This window comes from Gallinula chloropus (assembly GCF_964237585.1).
Source record: "Gallinula chloropus genome assembly, chromosome: 24".
Lineage (NCBI taxonomy): Eukaryota > Metazoa > Chordata > Aves > Gruiformes > Rallidae > Gallinula > Gallinula chloropus.
This window is the reverse complement of record NC_140109.1, coordinates 302,527-320,545: the sequence shown is the minus strand read 5'-3', so window position 1 is coordinate 320,545 and position 18,019 is coordinate 302,527. Positions and strand designations below refer to the sequence as shown.

General features: G+C 52.4%; 3 protein-coding genes across 3 annotated transcripts; 2 read left to right on the top strand and 1 right to left on the bottom strand.

Moving 5' to 3' along the window:
- Window positions 1–898: 898 nt before the first annotated feature.
- CRYAB (crystallin alpha B) lies at window positions 899–4,151 on the bottom strand (the record flags this gene model as incomplete). Its single annotated transcript, XM_084275091.1, has 3 exons — window positions 899–1,202; window positions 2,303–2,425; window positions 3,954–4,151. The coding sequence occupies 3 exons, from the start codon at window positions 4,149–4,151 to the stop codon at window positions 999–1,001; spliced, it is 525 nt and encodes a 174-aa protein (XP_084131217.1). The 3' UTR covers window positions 899–998.
- A 2,648-nt stretch (window positions 4,152–6,799) lies between these two features.
- On the top strand, window positions 6,800–8,236 carry HSPB2 (heat shock protein family B (small) member 2; the record flags this gene model as incomplete). Its single annotated transcript, XM_084274910.1, has 2 exons — window positions 6,800–6,893; window positions 7,785–8,236. The coding sequence occupies 2 exons, from the start codon at window positions 6,800–6,802 to the stop codon at window positions 8,234–8,236; spliced, it is 546 nt and encodes a 181-aa protein (XP_084131036.1).
- A 3,497-nt stretch (window positions 8,237–11,733) lies between these two features.
- LOC311200564 (uncharacterized protein C11orf52 homolog) lies at window positions 11,734–17,565 on the top strand (the record flags this gene model as incomplete). The annotated part of the gene is made up of 4 exons (XM_084274835.1): window positions 11,734–11,765; window positions 15,426–15,466; window positions 16,237–16,283; window positions 16,625–17,565. 4 exons carry the CDS (start codon window positions 11,734–11,736, stop codon window positions 16,859–16,861), a joined length of 357 nt encoding a protein of 118 aa, XP_084130961.1. The 3' UTR covers window positions 16,862–17,565.
- Between the last annotated feature and the right edge of the window lie 454 nt (window positions 17,566–18,019).

Genomic DNA, 18,019 nt, shown 5'->3' with positions numbered 1-18,019 from the left:
TGCTCATTTCATTTTTGTCACTTAAACCCATGGAAGAAGGATGCCCTCTCAGTTCACCTGAGTTGTAAACTTATGCCTTCTAATATAACTTTAGCAGGTGTAAAGAACATAGAAAATGGGTCAGGTCATGACTAAGTCTGATGATCTGTGTGGCAGGTCGGTGGCTTTCTGTCCTTTTTGGAGAGGAATTTTAGAAACTCAATTACAGTAAATAGAGACTGACTTTTAAGCTCATATCCCTCTGAAGAGAAGTGCTAAACAGATGATGACACCTGAAAAAGACTTAGTAATGTTCTGTACTACTCATCAATGTTAGCCTCAATCAGATTAACACTGTAGATGACAGATCCTGTTCATGGGTCTGAGGGCACTGACAACATAGTTTTGAAGTGGTGTAATTTGCACCATGGAGGCAGGACATTTTTCTCTTCTGCAGCTATGTAATTTTCATCTGCAACTGCTCTGATTTGGTCACAGCACTTGGATGTTTCCCCATAACATGAGTCATTCTGGAGACTGAAGATTGAGTTGTCTTCCATTCAGTTGTTATCTGATACCCACACTTTGAATGGGTTTCGATTGTCACCAAGCAGTTTTACCAGTCTAATCTCCAGTGGAGAAACTTCTCTGTTGCTTGTGAAACACTCTGAAATCCTCTGGCAACGCTGAAGGAAAAGGCTCAGTGCAATTGTTTGCAAAACACTGGAGTACACAAAGCAAAAGCAGCAACATATTTCTGAATAGGGAGAGAAGCTCTCCTGGGCACACCTGCTGCTAGCAAGAAGAAGGGATGTTTCCCTGCACAGCAATCTCACCCAGCTTCCCTGACCCAACGCTCCCCTTGTCCTCAGTGCTGAAAACACACACACCAAAAAAATACAACCTGCTTATTCATGTTTTATTTGTTAGTAAACTTACTCAGCATAAATAATAAGAGTAGCTGGCTGTCTGATGAAAAGTGCTCTTGAATGTCCCCCCCACGGTGACCTGAAGCACAGTCACTTCCTCTGCGCTCCTGCAAGGGCAGGCTTCTCCTCACGGGCGATAGGGATGGTGCGCTCAGGGACATCGCTTTGTTTCCTCGGCGCGCTCACAGTCAGGACACCGTCCAGGGAGAGCGATGAGGTTATGGTCAGAGGGTCCACATCATCAGGAATCCTGTATTTCCTGCTGAACTCCCTGGCAATAAAGCCATGCTCGTCCTTGAAAAGGAGAAAAGAAGGAACAGCCCTGATTAAAAACGTTCACTCGGTTCCACCTAAACCACGGGTTCTTTGCATAAAGCCTGAGATCCTGAAGCTCCAGCTCTCAAAGGAAAAACTTCTCAGGAAGTTAAAAGAGGTTTATGACATGCCCTTTTTAAAGAGCCAAGATGGGTCAAAGCCCTGCCTAGGCTGCAGGTGCCTGCAGGTACACTGTGCACAGAGGAAGGCTTGATGTACCAGCTCCTGTGCCAGACTGGCTCCGTTGCCCAGCCGAGTGGTGTGGGTCATTCCTAAGGTGTAGCAGTCAGACCTACACACAGTGCCAACCGCTCCCGTTCCTGAGGGTCTCCAGAGCTCCAGTCATACACAGCGCTCTGCTGAGCTGATCTCTGCCATACTGCCAGATTGTTTCCTTAGCAAAAATAAATATGTATATAGTAAATTGCAGAAGCTGTGTCAGGATGACAGGCTTTCAGCCAGCTGCAAGTAACACTGCATTTCCTGACTGACAGATCTGTGCTTCCAGAAGCTCTAGGAGCTGACAGTTCCAGTGTGTGTCTATGTCCTCCTGGCAAGCAGGCCAGGATGGGAGTGGGAGGGAGATGGGCACTGGCAAGCCCTGTCGCATACAGCTTTGGACATGGCTTTTGACTTCTGCCTGCCCAATCGCCACACAGGCCTCCAGAGCAAGCAGGGGGATGACTGACAGGAGGACACAGCCTTTAAGGATTACAGCCCCACGGATGGACCTGTTTCAGGAAGAGGTAGCCTCATGGTAGTGGAAAAGGGCAATGCACAGATTCATTATGTGGTTTAATTATTAGAGTTCATTGTTAGCTTATTGATTGGCTCCCTGTATTCCTGGACATTTCAAAGATGATTTTCACTTCAGTTCACAGTTCATAAATCTCCACCCTGTTGCTGCCCTGCTTAGGATCAGCTACAGGGCTTGCACAGAGCGTCTTCCATTAGGATTGGTTGATAAAACAATTAAAATTATGTGAGATGAGCACAGGAGAGGACTGCTTTGGAGTCTCCTTGTTTAACCATAGGTGAGGAAGACCACACTGACTTTATCAGTCTCACAGTTAAAGTACCTGGCGCTCCTCGTGTTTCCCGTGGATTTCTATCATGTCCCCCAGCACCTTCACTTTTAGCTCCTCAGGGGAGAAATGCTTCACATCAAGATTTACAGAAAATTTGTCCTTCTCCAGTCGCATCTGCAAAACAAGGAGGTGATTTCAGAAAAGGGCAGGTGAGGGTTTCATCTTCAAAAGGCTCTGAGAATGTAGCAGTAGAAGACTCAAGATGGTATCTACACAGGCACTGTCTGGGCATCATTTGATCCTGGGGTTCTGATCTGGGTGGCTTTGTCCCTTGCTGGCCTGTTACATTAATGCCCATCACTACAGTTTGTGAAGGCTTTCTCTTGATCACAGGGGATAAACGTTTTCCTTGGGATTCAGTAAGAAATTATCTTAATCTGAATGTAGTTGGCTCTTTAGCTGGTACAGGTTTGGCATCCAATTTCTTTTACAGAACGTCTGGAGGGATTTTTCAGAGCCTTTCAAGCAACAGAAACCCTGACTATGCAGCTGGCTGCAGCTTCTCTGCAGGCTTGCAGGCTTGTCCCAGCATCGGCACTCTTCAGTACCCCGCATGGTGTGTTGCTCTCAAGCAGTCCTGCCTCGCTGCTCACCTCTGTTTTCTCCTGGAACTCTGAGCCACCTGCTGCCGATCTCACCTCCATCCCTCCCATTTTGTACTTAATCACCTCTGACAAATTTTAGCTCCTTCCTGAGGTTGAATTTGCAGTTTCTACCTGTCTTGGACACATCTGTGGGACTTTGCTGTATCAGCTCTGCCTTCCTGCTGCATTCCTGGTCAGGGAGCGTGCAAAGCTCCCAGAGCTCTGCTTTGGGATGTGGAGGCAGCCTGTGGGCCAGCTCTAGGCTTCTGGGACTCTGCAGTTTGGCCTGGGAGTCTAAGTGCTTCCTCCTCCTTCCAGATTATTTATGAAGATTTCTCCGCTGAGATAGACGTTGCTATATGCTTATTATGGCTGCTTCAGTGGACAGCCAGACTCGGCTCATTAAATCAAGGGAAACATTATGCAAAGAATGAAAAAATACTTTTCTCTTACTCCTTTGACTTAGAATAGCTCTGCAAGGTACTTGTAGGAAAGACAGTTGACTCACAGAGCAGGCAAGGCTGTTTGAACTGAGTACCTCTTGGCTCAGCCCCTGAAGCAAGCTTCATGATCCTTTGAGTCCTGTATCTTATTTTAAATGCTGCTCTTCTCAGCAGTGATTCTTTAAAATAGGGCCCTTTTTCATCACCAATCATGACCTCCCACACTGCCTGAGCTGAGGATCCCACCACCCCTGCCCACTACCCCTGTGCTGCTCGTTTCTCAGGAGGGAGGGAAGGGAGATAGAACATTTTGCAGAGCAGCCAGAGAAATTAGGCTTCCTCCTGTCTCCCATCAGCTCTTAGTCATTTGATGCACACATGCAGCTCAGTTTGCCTCTGCTCCCAGCACGATGTCACTACTTGCTCTCAGTCACAAAGGGTTAACAGAGCATGCAGAGGGGTTTGCCTAATGCAGAGAAGCACAGACACAACAGCCTTTTCATAATGACCACCTACAAGCAGCTTCCAAGCTCTCAGCTCTCAGGAGTCTCAGCTCCGGGACACATTCGGATGTGCACACAGCAGTAACAAAGAGCAGTAAGAAAGGAAGATTACCTCAGAGAGTCCTGTCTCTAGCCAGCTGGGCATCCGAAAAAAGGGGGATCTCATCAGGAAGGGATTGAGGCTGGGGGAAGCGGGGAGTAGCTCAGACTCCTGCAGGTGCTCTCCAAAAATCTGGTCAAAGATACGACTGGGTGCCAGCCACGATAACAGGGGTCTGCGGATCAGGGGGTTGTGAATAGTGATATCCATTGGGGTGCGCCGGAGGAGCCTGGCAAAGGGCTGTGCTGCAGTGCCGTGCCAGGAGTATGGGACAGCTTTATACCCGTGCAGCTGGCCTGGCCTTCCCCCCTCCCTGAGGCCTCTTCAACACTGGTGTCAGGGATTTTATTGTCCCACTCCTGGGCTGGTCCCTTCGCGGTGCCCAGTAGCTGTCTGGGGGATTTGGACATGCTGCTGAGGAGGAGGGGGGAAGGGGAGAAGAAGAAAAGGAGCCTAATGGGGCAGCAAGAAGCCAAACTGCCCAGCCACCCGCCCGCTCCCCACGTGCTGTTTATCTGCTGAGCCCCAGAGTCCCTGGCAGACGTTCCCAGCCGCTTTGGATGCCAGCAGGATCAATGCAGCTCCTATCTTTGGCTCACAAGGGAAAGGACAAGGGGCCATTGTTCCCACTGCCGGCACCAAGACTTCAGCTCCCCAAATCCTCCACCAGCACAGGAAGAACCGTGGCTCTCCTTAAGGCAAAGGAAGCCACAGACCTGCTTTACCCAGAGGGAAGCAAAGATCCCAGGAGGTCTTTGCTGAGAGACCCCTGGCAGCGCGTCTCTCTGCAGCCCAGTAAGCCCCGGTGCCTTGCTGCACACCCACTGGTATGAGTGCAAATGAAGGATGACTTTCTCCCCAGCGCTTCAGCCCAACACCTCTCATGTTCTGCCTGCCGCAGAAGAGCCCAACACTGTGGCCTCAGAATATTCTGGAGGGCTGAGAGCAGAGAGAAACAGGGGCATGCCAACAGCCTCCATGGTTCTGCCCTGCAACACGCCTTCTCAGGCATGCAAACTACTGTCTGCCTGTGCCCCTGCAGTAAGACAACCTCCTGTAATTACACTCGTAATGCATCTTAATTCACACATTTATTTTAATTCCTGCCTTTCCTGTGAACCTAAATCATGGGAATGGGTTCAGCCTAGAAACTGTCCTTAAAGGGCAAGAGCTACTCTGCCTCTGAGAGCTCACAACTTAAATACAACTACTGACTCAGAGGCACGTCATGCTTACTGCTAGCACCATCAGGCTTTTGCAAAAGGGTCTGACCTTCCCCTCAGCTTTGCCTGCAAGAATACAGAGCAGAATTTGCTCTGCAACAGCTCAGGCCATAAATATCTTCTCCAATTCCCCATTACATCAACAGCAGTGCACCTGCTCCCTCATACTGCAGGGACACGGACTTGAGGAAATCTCTGGTTTCAGGGTACAAGGACTTTAACTGGGCACTGGTCCCTTACCCTAACCCCCTGCCCCCCCAGTTCAATAAAAGTGGATCTGTGCCAGCTTCACACCCCTGGCTAACTCATGATCTCTGGCACAAGCATTTTCCCAGGTCTCATCACAAGGTGCCAAAGCCCTGGCCAGGCTGGACAGCCAGCATGAACAGCACAGTCTGGGATGTGGAGGTGTCAGTAGTGGCATCTGGATCCTGTCTGGCCCTCCTTAACTCCCTGCAGCATTTCCCCACTCCCAGGAACAAAAGGCTCAAGCTGTCTGCTCAGCTTCTGGAAAAGTCAAGCTCCTTAGTCTGGAGCACCAGAGGGGCTGATTTAGGGCTGAAGCTCACAGTGGGCTGATGGGTGTGATTGTGACTTTACAACCTTGTGCAAGGTGCTGGTGTGGCCTCACTGTGAGTACTGGGGGCAGTTTTGGGTGCCACAGTACAAGAGGGACATACAAATATTGGAGAGTGTGCAGAGGAGGCCAACAAGAATGGTGAAGGGTCTGGAGGGGAAGACTCACAAGGAGAGGCTGAAGTCCCTGGGTTTGTTCAGCCTGGAGAAAAGGAGGCTGAGGGGAGACCTCATCACAGTCTGTGGCTTCCAGCTGAGGGGAGTGAAGGGGCAGCACCCAGTCTTTGGGGACCGGGGACAGAACCCGAGGGAACAGTATGAAGCTGCGACAGGGGAGGTTTAGGTTGGATGTTAGGAAGAACCTCTTCCTGGATATTAGGAAGAGGGGGGTCAGGCACTGGCACAGGCTCCCCAGGGAAGGGGTCACAGCACCGAGCTGGGTTTAAGTCAAGAAGCATCTGGATGATGCCCCCAGTCACATGCTCTGACTTGACTGGGCCTGTGTGGAGCCAGGAGTTGATCCTTATGGGTCCCTTCCAACTCAGGATATTCTATGACCTGATCAAGCACCAGCCAGCATTAGCTACCATCCCCACGGGGTGCTTTAGGGCCAGTAGGACCGGTGTGAAGGACCCCTTCAGCCTTCTTGCTGGCCCTTGCCTTTAGGAGCACCACCGGCAGCAGAGCCTGGGGTCTGTCCCGCTTTCTCCTACTGCAGTCTCCCCAGTTCACCCCTCTGCCTCCCTGCCATTCTTTTTTTCCCTGCTGCCCATTTGCCTCCTGCACCCCTTGCCCAGGCAGAGGCCCTCAGAGCTGTGAGGAGGTGTGGGGTTTTCCCCATGCTGCAGGCAGTGCCTGCTCTCCCTGCTGGAATGCAGCGCGCAGCTTCCCCGTCACACTGCCCAGGCATCCCGGGGCCTGTGTGTGTGTGTGGCTATTTTGGTCCATCTTTTTATCACACACTCCTCCCTGTGGAATTCGCCCAATTAAAACCTTGCAATCTGCAGCCTTCACTCTCAGAGGCAGTGAGTGCTTGGGAGGTCCCCTTCCCCACACGCCATGGCTGCACGGACTGTCCCCCATGCCTACCCCATGAGCTCGGAGTACGAGTTTGCCAACCCCAGCAAGATCTATGACCAGAACTTTGGAGAAGGTAAGAAAGGAGATTGCATTCCACTGACACCTTTCTCTCCTCTGCTGCAGGAGGGCTGGTGAAGTCCCTCTTGGGAATCTGAGCTCCAGAGCAGGCTAGGGAAGCTGAAGCCGAGGAGTTTTGAGCATAAGAACCCAGGTCAAATCTGGGGGGAATATCCAGGGAATAGCTAGGGTCTGTCTCTACCAGTCCACTTCCTCCATCCATGCCTGTCGCTGTCTCTCCTGTCCCTTCCTCATGCCCTCAGTGGTCTGTGATTCCTGCATATGCTGTGCAAGCATGGATCAAAATGCTTGGGGTGGGGGCTGGGGAGGGGGTGTGTGTTGGTGTAGCTTTTGCAACCGGGGCTGTGGAGAAAAGCTGAGCTGGGGTGTTCAGCACAAAGCCTGGCAGTGCCTGACAGAGGGGAAGGAATGTGGGCAGCAGCAGAACCATTCAGCACCAGCACAACAGCATGAAAAGCCAAAAAGCTCCAAGAAAAGCCCTGTGGACAATGGCACACAAAAGGCCTTTAGTTCTTCAGGGCAGTTTCTTCACCATCAGCATTTTCCATGCCTATCCCTGCCTGTGGACTTTGCACTGCAGAGCACCCAGTGCACCTACCAGTCTCTCTAGGTCCACCTGGCAGACCTACAAAAGCTGGATGCCAGCCCTTGGCTTGCTGGCAGCTGCTGACTATGTGTTGGGAGGCAGCGGCTGCCAAGCATCTTCCTCTCTGGGTGTTTGAGAGACACACAGGTAGGAACCACAAGAGACTCCATCCCTGTTGTGCTGGTGAGATGGTAAAACCAAGGTTGTTTGCTAGGTCCCAACCTCCTCCTGTCACTCTATCTGTCTCTAACTCCTTCCCCTGGAAGTCCCACACTCCTCCTCACAGAGTCTTATTTTCAGGTGTGTCCCCGGGTGAGATCTTAGCCCCTGCCCTGTACCATGGCTACTACATCAGACCTCGGATCAATAAGCAGCTGGATCGAGGCACCTCAGAGATCAGCCTCAAGGAGCACAAGTTCGAGGTGTTCCTCGATGTCTGCCACTTCCTGCCGGATGAGCTCAGCGTCCGCACCGTGGACAACCTGCTGGAGGTGGTGGGGCAGCACCCACAGAAGGCTGATCGCCACGGCTTCATCTCACGGGAGTTCACCAGGACCTACATCCTCCCTCTGGATGTTGACCCCTTGCTGGTGAGAGCCACCTTGTCCCACGATGGCATCTTAAGCATTGTGGCTCCCAGGACAGGGAAGGAGGTGAAGGCCAGGGTCAACGAGGTGCAGATAACGCAACAGGAGCAGCCAGTGGGGAAAGAAGAACAGTCTGAGGAAGGACAAGGGAAGGAGGAGTTATAAAGGCCTCAGATTTGGGCTTGCACAGGGTGGGGGTGGAGGGGGGGTGTGTGTGTGTCTGTGTGTGTGTGTGTGTGTGTGTACACGGACATACACACGGGGAGTCCACGGTGCCAGACCCCTGTTTCTCACCATCAGGACTGTGAGGCAGCCAGAGTTCTGCTTCTTCAGGTCAGTGGATGGAAAAAGGGACTTAGAACTCAAAAAAGAGGGGGACTAAAATGTTAGTGTAAGGGATGGTACAGCAAGCTTTCTCCTAGGTCAGGTGCTCATGTAGCACCACCATGCAGGGTGCTCTTTTCTCAACCCAAAGGGTCACTCTTACCCTAAACTGTGAGGCTGTGCTCTAGCTCAGAGGGGTACTAGAATGAGGGGAGAGATGATCCCACTGCCTCACTTCTGAGCTGCTGCCTGACCTTTGTGGAGATGAAAGGTGCTTGTTGGTCTGTAAAAGTACCTGCAGCTCTCAGGAGGAAAGGAATAAATCTGCCTCTAATCTTCTCTTGTTTGCCTTGGATTCATGTTGCTTCTGGCCAAGCTACTCTGTGGCAGGAAGGATGGACAGTGCCTTAGCTGCTCCAGATGCAGGGAACAGAGTAGCAGAGAGTTCACCTGAGCTCATCTGTGGACATGGCATGAGTGGGAACTTGGAGGGACTTTGTCCATGGAGCAGACATCAGCACCTCTGTGATCAGTCCTCCTGGCTCAGGAGCAGCTGGAGTTGCTGTGGAATGATGGGCTCTTGGAGGCTCACTGCATTCCCAGACCTGCAGCTGGAGTTACCCTAATTAAACAAAAGCCAAGCCCCAGTCTGCTTCCTTCAGCTCTCTAGTTTATGGGACATAAGGCTTGTTCACACATGGACCTTTCCAGCCCTTGTGAGGGGAGTGAGCCCCAAAACACTGAAGGGAAAGGCTCTCCTCAGATCCCAAGTGCCTTGCTGGCATCCCAGCCCCTTCTGCAGAATCTCAGAGGGGATGAATTTGTCCCCTTTTCCAGACACCATGATGTTCCCAGCTACAAGAGAAATGTCTCCATGGTCTTGTGATGCTGGCCCGGGGATCGTGTGTGCTGCTGCTGGTGGCAGCTGCTGCCTCGGATGGCCCTGAGGGCTCAGCAGGTGCCAGTTGCAATCCTTGTCTTAAAGCAGCCAAAATGCTGTGTCACTCACCAAATATGGGGGTCCCTGGCACGTCCCTGTGGACAGAGCTTCTCCCTCTCCCTGCTGCGGTGTGACCCGTAGGCTCCTGCCCTCTGCCTCGTGCGCACGTGAGGCCAGAAGTGCCCCCCTCGGGGGTCTGTCCCGTGCAGCGTGTCCCTGGGTTGCTGGAACTCCAGCATAAGGCTGCTCGTTCACCCTTGCCAGGCAAAGTGGAATCCAGACCACAGCGGAGCCCTGTGCAGCTATTTTCTACTTTTCAGAGCCCCTGCCAGCAGTGAGGATCAGAGCCAAATTAAGAGCAGCCCTGCCTGCCAGCCTTATGACAGCAAGCAGGAGGGGGCTGAGCATCCTCCCCCCTCGGGGCAGACCTGATACCCACACTCAGTGTCTGTACAGTGTCTGTACAGCTTGTTACCCAGACAGTGTCCCCAAACATGTGAAGACAGCTGCCCAGGCAGCGATGCAGTGAGAAGGGCTGGCACTGCCTGGTGTCCCTGCACCCCGGCAGGCTTTGCAGTAAATAGCCTGATCACTTTGCTGAGCAGGAGCACTGGGAGCCACTGCTCTCTTTCATCCCTGCAGACACAGCCTGAGAAGAGAATGCAGAGCGGGAGCCAAATGCTCTCCAGCTCTGCCAATGTTTTTGATGCCTTTCTGTTTCTCTGGTGGAGCTCAAACCAGCAGCTCCAGTACTGGTGAAAGGGGCTGATGGGAACCAGCTCCCAGCCTTTCTTTTTTTTTGTTGTTTTTTTCTTCTCCACAAAGCAACAAAGCCCAAGTTAGCCCAGGAATCAAAACAGACACTGGCTTACTAAATCAACAGTGCCTGTGGCAAGCCCAGAGGCACACAGTCTGCATCTTCCCAAGCAGGGACAGGCTCCTGAGACCACCTGGTCTTTGCAGGTCCCACTGGGACCATGACTGAACCCCATCTGTCTGCACCAATCCGATCCTAAATTCTCCCAAGGATGCTGAGAAACTGCAAATTCTCCAGCCACATGCTGAGGAGCAGTTTCAGAGCAAGACTCAGACTCTGGAGGTCACGGTGCAGCTCATCCAGGATTCAGCTAAGACAGTGGCTGTGCCCTGTGGTCCTTCCAAAGAACAACACTTCTCCTCCTACAACTTCTGGACAGCAACAAGCTTTGCTCTCTACTTGGGCAGATGATAAATGATGCTGTGAGCCTGGCTGAGAGGATGGCTGCAGCTGGAGTAGGGGACTAGAGCCAGTTCCTGAGATATCCCACCAGAACGGTGAATTAAAACTTACCCACTTGTCAGCACATCCCATGAGTCATTCAGGCCTGCACAGGAATGGGGCTGACTGCCAAATTGTCCCTGCCCATGGCAGGGGGTTGGAATTTGATGATCTTTATGGTTCCTTCCAGCCTTAACCATTCTCTGATTCTAAATTAAAGCCGTGGAGCACAGTTTCTACTCAAGGACTAAAGGAACATGGTCTTTTTCATGTTTGAGTATCAGCTCTCTTAGAGCTGCCAAAGAGCAGCTACGCAGTGTTCAGTCCGGGAATGACCAGCCATAGTCTCCAGGGCTCTCACCAGGGACAGGGAGATCAAAAGCAGGATGATGTTACTGTGTGACATGCTGAGGGGTGAGCCTAAGAGCCATGTTGTAGGTCCCTAAGGATACAAGGTCCTTCATGGGATTCTGTGATTCTCAAAAGCACACATCTCTACACTTCCATCCTGGTAACTTTAAAAAAATGGATTCCTAGTGATGTCCCTGAGGTTGGATAAGCCCTTCTGCCTGAAGCAGAAGCAGCAGCACTGCAGCTCAGCTGAGAGTAGACCTGCGGGACTGCTCTCACCTTCCCCAGGGCATCACCTCCCTCCCAAGAAGATACGGTCTCTTTCTCCGGTCTCACTTGCTTGAGATGCCTGATGAGCAGCAGGAGCAGCACTGACAGCTCCCACCCTGGCCCTTCGCCTCTCTCCGGGACCGTTTGAAGTCCCTCCTCCGTCCTCTTTCGCATCACTGCTGGATGGAGCTGGTGGGAGAGAGGGACAGCAGAGGGACATCCGCTCTGCAAATCATGAAGCGGAATCTCAGCCTCAGGGCCGAGGCCTGGAGGGCGTGTTGTCACCTTTCCCTCCCCTCCCGGGGTAGCAGAAGGTGAGATCGGGCCCCGGGGCCGCCCGGAGCCGGGCAAGGCCCCCGGTAGATGGCACGCACGGGCCGAGCAAAGCATCGCTGCGGCAGCCCGGAGAAACCCGACACTCCAGACACTCCCTGGAATAGCCAGGGGCCGAGCAGGAACCAGGAAATACAAGCTCTCCCTGTCCAGAAAACACTCCTGCTTCATGGAGGAGGCAGCGACATGGGCAATCTCTGCAGCTGCGGGCGGCCGTGGTGAGTAGGGCAGCCGGAGCTCGGGGCTGGCTGCTCAGTGCTCGGGGCAGCCTCAGCACAGGGTTGGGTGGACCTGGCACGGTTTGGCTTCCTTGGGATGGGTTTGCTGGCGTTCCTGCCTGGCTCTCAGCCCTGCACCTTGGCCGGCTCGCACCCGAACTGAGAGCAAGCCAGCAGACGCGCTGGGGCACTGCTGGGCAGGGGCTGGGGCAGGGCAGGGGGCAGGGGCAGCTGGATGGGGGGGGGTGTGTATGAAGTTGCTCACATCCCTCAGCCCAGACAGGCTCTTGGGGCTGGCAGTTGGGTTTCCACAGCCCTGCCAGCAGCTGAGAATAGCTCGGTTCTAGGAAGGATCCAGTTAAAATCCCTGTCCCCGCCCCAGGGATCTCCAGCCAGGTAGACGCTATAAGGTGTCCCCAGGGAGGGGCCCCTGGGGCAGTGCTGGCACTGAGGTCTGTGGGACGGCTACCCCGTGCTGCTCTCAGCTCTTCCAGTCCCTCTCCTTGTCTGTGTCCATCTGGGTTTCATTTGTGCTGGGAAATATTGCCACGTTTTTCAGATGATGTTGCTCTGTCTCCCCCCGGGGTGGGAGGATGACAGTCTAATCCCTCCTGGCTCCTGCTGTGCCCTGGACCTCCTGCTTACAGAAAAAGGGCACAGTGGAGCACCATTTAGTGCCAAGTGGAAATATTTTCAGCTCTGAGAGTAGCACAAGGGAGAGAGCCATGAATATCACATGAAGCTCCAGGGACATTCTCTCCAACACCGCATTTGTAAAGCATTAGAAATTAATCAGTGGTTTTTAATGGGAGGCACAGCATCATCTAGTGGCTGGAGAAGAGGGAGTTCAAGACACTGAGGTCCTTCCAACGTGAGATGGAGAGCAGATGAGTTTGGATTTAGGAATAGGAACTGCAGGCAGGAGGTGGAAGGCTAGTTCTTGACAGGAAGGCTAGTTCTTCACATGTCTGCCACCAAAAGTCCCATTTTCTACTCCCTGTACCCCGTGGCAGAGGGTAAATGAGGCACCCAGGGCACTGGCTCCATTCCTGCAGCCAACAAGGACCTGACTGGGCAATGCCTGGGGCGCAGGCTGGTTCCCCTGAGCAGAGCTGCAGTGGCCAGGCACACTGCTGATGCTGTGTGGAGGGGGCAGCCAGACCACAGCACGGACTGGCAAAACCAGAGACTCCTACAGACGACCACACTCAAGGCTGTACTGGTGCCCTGAAGCCCAACTGCAGAAGTTTGCATGATTCACAGCTCTGCCTAGGTGACAGAGTGAAAATCAATGGTGTTTAATTTTAGTTCAGGTGTTTCCAGGCTTTCATGTCTGTGTCTTTTCTTAGCACCACAGCTCTGTCAGCAAAGAGCTGGGTTTCCTACATAAAGCTGAGACGTAAAAAATGGCTTGGGGAGGCAGGCACCCACCTTCTCCTGGACAGAAGGTCCTTGTCATGATCACTAGTGAAGCGTGGGCCCTAAGGCAGACAGAGCAAAGAGCAAGAGACCGAGGTGGTTCCTGAAGTCTTGAAAGAAAAGCCACTGCAGTGAAGTCACTCACGAAAGACAGTTACTGCTGGAGGAACGTGTGCCCTGGGGTCTGGGTACTTCTGGCACTGTGGAGGGCAAGCCCCAGGTAGACTCACCACTTGATTGGGTACCTGGGGCCTCCGGTGTGTAGACACCAAAATTCAGGACCCTGCAGGCTGGCGTAGGGCAGAAATCAACATGGGGAAAGAGGAAGGAGCAATACAGGAGCAGGGGCATGTGTGCTGTTAGGCAGCCTGGATGTGCTCCTAGCAGGCTGTGAGTTAGCTGCAACTTGTTTGACCTGGTTTTGAGAAGAGGGGAGAGGTGTGCCTCGCTCTCCTTTCCCTTGCCACAGCTATTCTAATTCCCACAGATCTGGGGCTGGGAGATGCCATCTCGTGCCTGGCTGTGATTAGTCTCCAGACAGCCTCAGAATAGCTCCAGCCTACACACCGGCTGGTAATGCTCTCTCTGCAAAAGAAGGCAACCAAACCAAGCAAGACCAGCTTGGAGAGCTGATGCTGCAACCTTCCTCCTGGGGAAGGGATAGGGTCCCTGCAGATTTTGCTTTGGATGGTGTGAATTCAATCACAGTGCACAGCTTTAGCACACGAGTCTTTGGTGAGAAGGGCCCTGCAGACCCCACAAGCTCACTGAGACAGTGGAGGGAGAGCTCTAAGAGCCAAGTGAGAGACACCACAAGATAAAGCAACGATGCCTTGAGCTGGGCCCCCAGCTTCTGTGGGCAGCGCCCCAGGTTCTGTATGCCAAGGACTGGAGGACCACCAGTCCCTCTGCTGGGCCGCACTCAGCAGAGACATGCAAAGCAGTGTTAGATGCTTTTGCACAGCCCTACAGTCACCCTGCCTTGCCCAAAGCTGCCTCTGAGGTCTGGCAAGCCTGGTTAATCATTACTGATCATTGTGAAGGTCTCCAGGTGCTTCGCCCACACTCATGCTCCTTTTCTCTTGCCATTAGGGTGCCGGTGGCGTTACTACACAGGCTGTCCCGCTTCCCTGCCCACCGAAACTTCCTGGAAAAGCCGGCACAGGCAGAGCTGTGCCTCAGGCCCTGCCTTGTTCCCGCCTGCAGCAGGGCTGTCTAGCCAATGCACACGCTGTAGGACACACAAGGCTTCTTGGTAGCCACCTGGTAGTTCTGTAGCCTGTTCGAAGAGTGCTGGCTGCCCACCTTCAGCTGCCGCTTGCTCTGCGGCAGACAGAGCCGGGTGCGACCCTCAGCTGCCAGCACCAGAGGGACATGCTCGGGCAGGAGGAGCCACACAAGGGCTGGCACCTGCTCTCCCCCAGCCCTCCAGAGTGATAACATTCCTTTCACGGATCTGGCCTAGAATGTGAGATGTCTCTGCTCTGCCAGACAGCCTGTGCTCCCCTGCCAGCACCAGCCCGCAGGAGCTCAGCTCAGCTCAGCTCCTGGCTCTGTTCTTACAGCTGGAACAAGTTTGGTTCCTGTTGATCCCATGGCTGGAGCATAGCTTTATTTGACTTGTCTCTCTCTGGTCACCACAGGTACAGCTGAGATTAGGGTTTGGCTTGGCTTATATTAAGCACAGAGCTTGTTTGGTTTGGTTGTGCTTTAAGTGGAAAATTGAGAGCAGGAAAATTGTCTGAACCATGGAATCAGCACAAAGCCTTTGCACATGGGCTGCTTGGGAAAGGGGCCCAGAGCACGGAGTACAGGGCTACCAGAGCATCTGGCCCTAAGCAAGGCGTTTCATGCCGACTGAGGTCATGCTCTGTGTGCTCCATCTCTAACCAGACAGATGTGGCAAAGTAGATGCAAAACTGCAGTGACATATGTTCTCATTCACTCTGATGCATATGCATATTGAGCAGCCAGGCAGGGATGAAAGGCTTGGGGGGCGTGTGTAGGGTATGTTAGATGTGTCACAGAAGAAGGAAACGCATCCCTACATCTCCCCTTTGGACCTTGTCCCTCTGAGAGTCACTCAGGTTCTGGTTTGGCCAAATAGCTCTTCTCTGAGATACTTCTTGGGTCTTTCTCACTACCCACAGATGTGGTACCCTGGAGTGGTGCATTGGGGTTTGCATGCTGTGAGAACAAAGGCTGGGGCTTCTCCAGGCTGACATCTCTCTCTGATTTCAGGAAATGTCCTTCACCTTTTAAAAGAAAGAAAGAAAAGCAAGGTAAGGATCTGTGAAAATGCTTTAAAGGACAAGAAGAGGTGGAGTGATTGAGCCCCTGGTTAGCTGACATTAGTCAGTGCTGACTGAATTGGATCCCTGAGGCTGAGGTCCTTTCCCATACTCTTTTGTTCCTAACCTTCCTCAAGAGAAGTTTGGTAAAAGCAAGAGGTAAGGTTTCTTTAAAACTTAAAGCACGGGGTGTGATATGCCAGGGACTTGGCAAGGGGGAGGGAAGGGACTTCAGCAGTATCTTTAAAATACCAGTCTCACATCAAAACACATGTGGGTACTCTCCAGTGGCAGCCTAGCAGAAGCTGCATCAGGCTTCTGTAAGAGCTGCAAACACCCGTCTGACATCAGCCCCCCAGAATAAAGCACATTCACAAACAGCCCAGTTCTGCCCTGTGGCCTTTGAACCATGCAGGGCAAAACGTTTGCCAGGCAGCAAATGAAATAACAAAATTAAAACTCTATCTGACTTCTCCAAGAGCCTGACAAGGAAGCTCTGTGCTGTGTCTGTCCATGTAGGTTCTGCCAAGAACACTGTGGTCCACAGCCTGTTGTCATCCTGGGAAACGTTATTTTTTCCACAAAAACAAGCCCAGGCTTTCTCCTTGAAGGCAGTCCTCAGAGACAGCACTAGGGTTGAGGGTGTTAGATGAGGTGGAAATTTGATTTATGCCCAGTGGGGACAGCCCACGGGCCAGATGCCACATTTCTGCATTCAAAGGTGGAAGAATAAACAACCTGATCTGGTATTTCTTTTTCAGGAGCTAATGTGACACATGAGACTCAACAGCATCAGCCTGGCAGGAAGGTAAACAGCTTCCCAGAGTTATTTTTCTAACTGGATATTGAGAAGATAGCACTGACCACCACTTCCTAAGCTAGATGGGTTGGGAGGACATGGGGCAGCTTCTTCAGAGACATGAATGGTCTCATCCTGGGTTGGTTGAAATGTGCATTGCTGCACGCTGATGAGGGCCCGTTCCCCCCCCACCCCCCCCAAAGTGGAAGCAGTAGGGTGGAATGTCTCTCTGAGCCTGAGGTGTCAGAGGGCTGGATGGTGCTGGGGGCAGCGTGCAGGGTGTCTCTGGTCTGGGGAAGGCAGGTATAGCAGCAGTTCAGCTGAACTTCCAGAGCTCTTTCTCCCCAAAGGCTCCAGCGTACGAAGATGTCCCAGAGTACCCTGTCTACGCCACTGTGAGCAAGCCCAAGAGCGTGCAGCAGGATGACAGCATTCATTACGCAGACATCCAGGTGTTCACTAAGGTCCGGGAGCGCTCTGCAGCAGAGGTGAAGAACTTACAAATGCAGAATGCCACAGAGTATGCCACCCTCAACTTCCCCCGCCCCAGGCTGAAATACGACAGTAAAAATGGGACCCTGGTATAAAAGGCTTGATGGCCCCCTCCTCCTTCAGCAGCGAAAGGATCTCACAGACTTGCAGATACTGCAGATGCAAGCTCAGCTCATCAGGTCTTCCTGAGAAGGCAGAGGCTGTGTCTTACACATTCATTTCTCTTCGGAGGACACAGCCGTATTTATTCTCCCATGATGAGTAGTTTTCCCTCCAATTCTGATGACAAAAACCACCTCTTCCCCTTGGAAGAGTTGCCTGTGAAGTCGGCAGCCCATTTCCTCTCAGCACTGTGGGAAGGCAGAGCTGCTCCTTGGCTGATGAAGGCTAAAACCACAGCCCAGAGCTCCAGTGAGAAAGTTTCTGCTGTGGCACAGGACCAGTTAGCTGAGTGCTGCTCTGCAGATGGATTTGGGAACACGGCACACAGGACTCAGTAGTGGGACAAGGGAGATGTCACCACAGGATTTTATGTCAGTGTTAAGAAACTTCTGCAAAATGCAGAATGACATGTGGGTGATACTGTGAAGAAATGGCATGAAACCTTTAACAGTATCTACTGCAATGTCTTCCTCTAACACCTGGCACTGTAACTGCAGACATGCACCATGTGCATCCCCTTTCCTCAAGAAGCAGTGTGTAACTGTGCATAGTGCACTAAAGCCAAGGGCAGAAATGCAGGATTAGCTGAGGGGTACAGGAGAATTTCTTTCACTGAAGGGTTGTACAAACACCCATCCTTACCCCAGCGTGCACAGAACTGAGCAGCGACCTCTTGGCTCTGACTGGAAATGAAACGAGGAAAATTCACAATTTAACTGTGAGGGAGCCATTTAACAGCCACTGCCTATATTTAGGGCAGTTACCCAGTCCTTAGAGTATAGCAGCTGTCTGCATGCCTGAGATACTGGGCATGAATCCCGCTCAACCGTACAGAGGTTTGTTGGTACTGCCAGCTGCAGTTACAAAACCCAGTAACACAGACCACACACTATCTGCTGTTTTCTGGTAACCTTCCCAGATACACCTTCGAGGATGTGTTCATGGATTTAGAACACTTGTAGTAATGCAGCATAACAACTGTCCAAAAGGCTTCTGCCACTGGACTGGATGTGGGAGGTGCAGTGTTGGCAGCTGAACAGGGCTCTCCTGCAGTTTTTCAGGCACTAAATCAGTGCTTGACACATTCTGTT